Below are 1,508 nucleotides of genomic sequence, written 5' to 3'. Positions count from 1 at the left end.
ATGTTATGATAATGGATCTAACATGAGAGGGAAACACCAAGGTGTCCAGAAAAGATTGCTAGACATAAAACTCAGAGCCTTTTACATGCCATGTGGTTCTCATTGTCTTAATTTAATAGTTTGTGATATGGCAAGTTCATGTCTTAAAGCAAATTTTTTTTTTTGGAGCATGTCAATGCATATATACGGTGTTTTCCAACTCTACAAAGCGTTGGAATATTTTGCTTGAACATATTGATGGTTTAACTTTGAAGTCATTGTCAAATACTCGATGGGAAAGTCACATTGAAAGTGTTAAAGCAATTAAATCCCAAGTAGCCCAAGTTAGAAATGCTTTGTTTACGTTGGTGGAAATTACTGAGAATCCTCAATTGAGTAGGGATGCAGAATGTTTAGCATCAGGAGAACTTTCTAGTTTTGATTTTGTATTAAGTTTGGTTATTTGGTATGACATTTTGTTGAAGATTAACATGGTGAGCAAAAAATTACAATCTGAAGACATGCGACTTGATGTTGCTATAAAGGCATTGGAAGCATTTGTTACATTTTTTGAAAACTACAGAGAAACTGGTTTTGCTTCTACCATGCGTGATGTTAAAGAAATTGCACTTGATTTGGAAATTGACCCTGTTTTTCAAACTAAACGTCATAGAACTAGAAAAAGACATCATGATGAAGTTGATGGTAATGAGAGGGAACAACAGTCTGCTAAAGAATCATTTAGAACAGATTATTTTCTTGTTATAGTGGATATTGGTCTTTCTCAACTAAAACACAGGTTCGAACAGTTAAAGGCTTTTGAATTTATTTTTGGCTTCTTGTTTGATGCATCGAAGTTAATTTCATTGGATGATCAACAACTAAAAGAAAATTGTATGAATCTTGAAGCACATTTGAAACATGGAAATACCATGGATGTAGATGGAGCTGACTTATGTTCCGAATTACAGGTGTTGCAAATGATGTTACCTGAAGAAGCATTTCTTTCTAATAACCCTTGGACATCCATGGAAATAGCAAACTTTGTAAAAGAAACTGACATGTGTCCTAATGTCTTGATTGCTTATCGCGTACTGTTGACTGTACCTGTGACTATGACATCTACACAAAGAAGTTTTTCAAAACTGAAATTATTAAAATCTTACTTGCGGACCACTATGACTCAAGATAGGCTAAATGGATTTGCAATCTTATGCATTGAAAAGGATGAGATTGAAGACTTGGAGTATGATGATATAATTGATGATTTTGCTTCAAAAAATGCCAGAAGACAATTTATTAAAGGTTGAAATTTCAAGGAGCTTTGCTAGGAATGGTTGTATATGATTGTATTTTTTATTGTTGGTGTTTAGGTACTATGTTCCCCTTGTTGTATATTTTCTCAAGTAATATAATTTGGGCGTGAGGGCCTAGCCCCCTTAGCTTTGACTGGGTTCCAGCCCTCACTAAATATTTCTTTTTTTTAAACATATGTTTCCATATTAAAAAAGGGCATATTTTGAGCTTTC

At 33.9% G+C, this 1,508-nt stretch overlaps 1 protein-coding gene across 1 annotated transcript; it reads left to right on the top strand.

Moving 5' to 3' along the window:
- Window positions 1–470: 470 nt before the first annotated feature.
- Window positions 471–1,289, top strand: LOC137734344 (uncharacterized). Its single transcript, XM_068473625.1, has one exon. It carries the CDS (start codon window positions 471–473, stop codon window positions 1,287–1,289), a length of 819 nt encoding a protein of 272 aa, XP_068329726.1.
- The last annotated feature ends 219 nt before the right edge of the window (window positions 1,290–1,508 follow it).

This window comes from Pyrus communis, chromosome 5 (genome assembly GCF_963583255.1).
Source record: "Pyrus communis chromosome 5, drPyrComm1.1, whole genome shotgun sequence".
In the NCBI taxonomy this organism is placed as follows: domain Eukaryota; kingdom Viridiplantae; phylum Streptophyta; class Magnoliopsida; order Rosales; family Rosaceae; genus Pyrus; species Pyrus communis.
The sequence above is the reverse complement of the archived record's forward strand: the minus strand, read 5'-3'. Positions and strand labels throughout refer to the sequence as shown.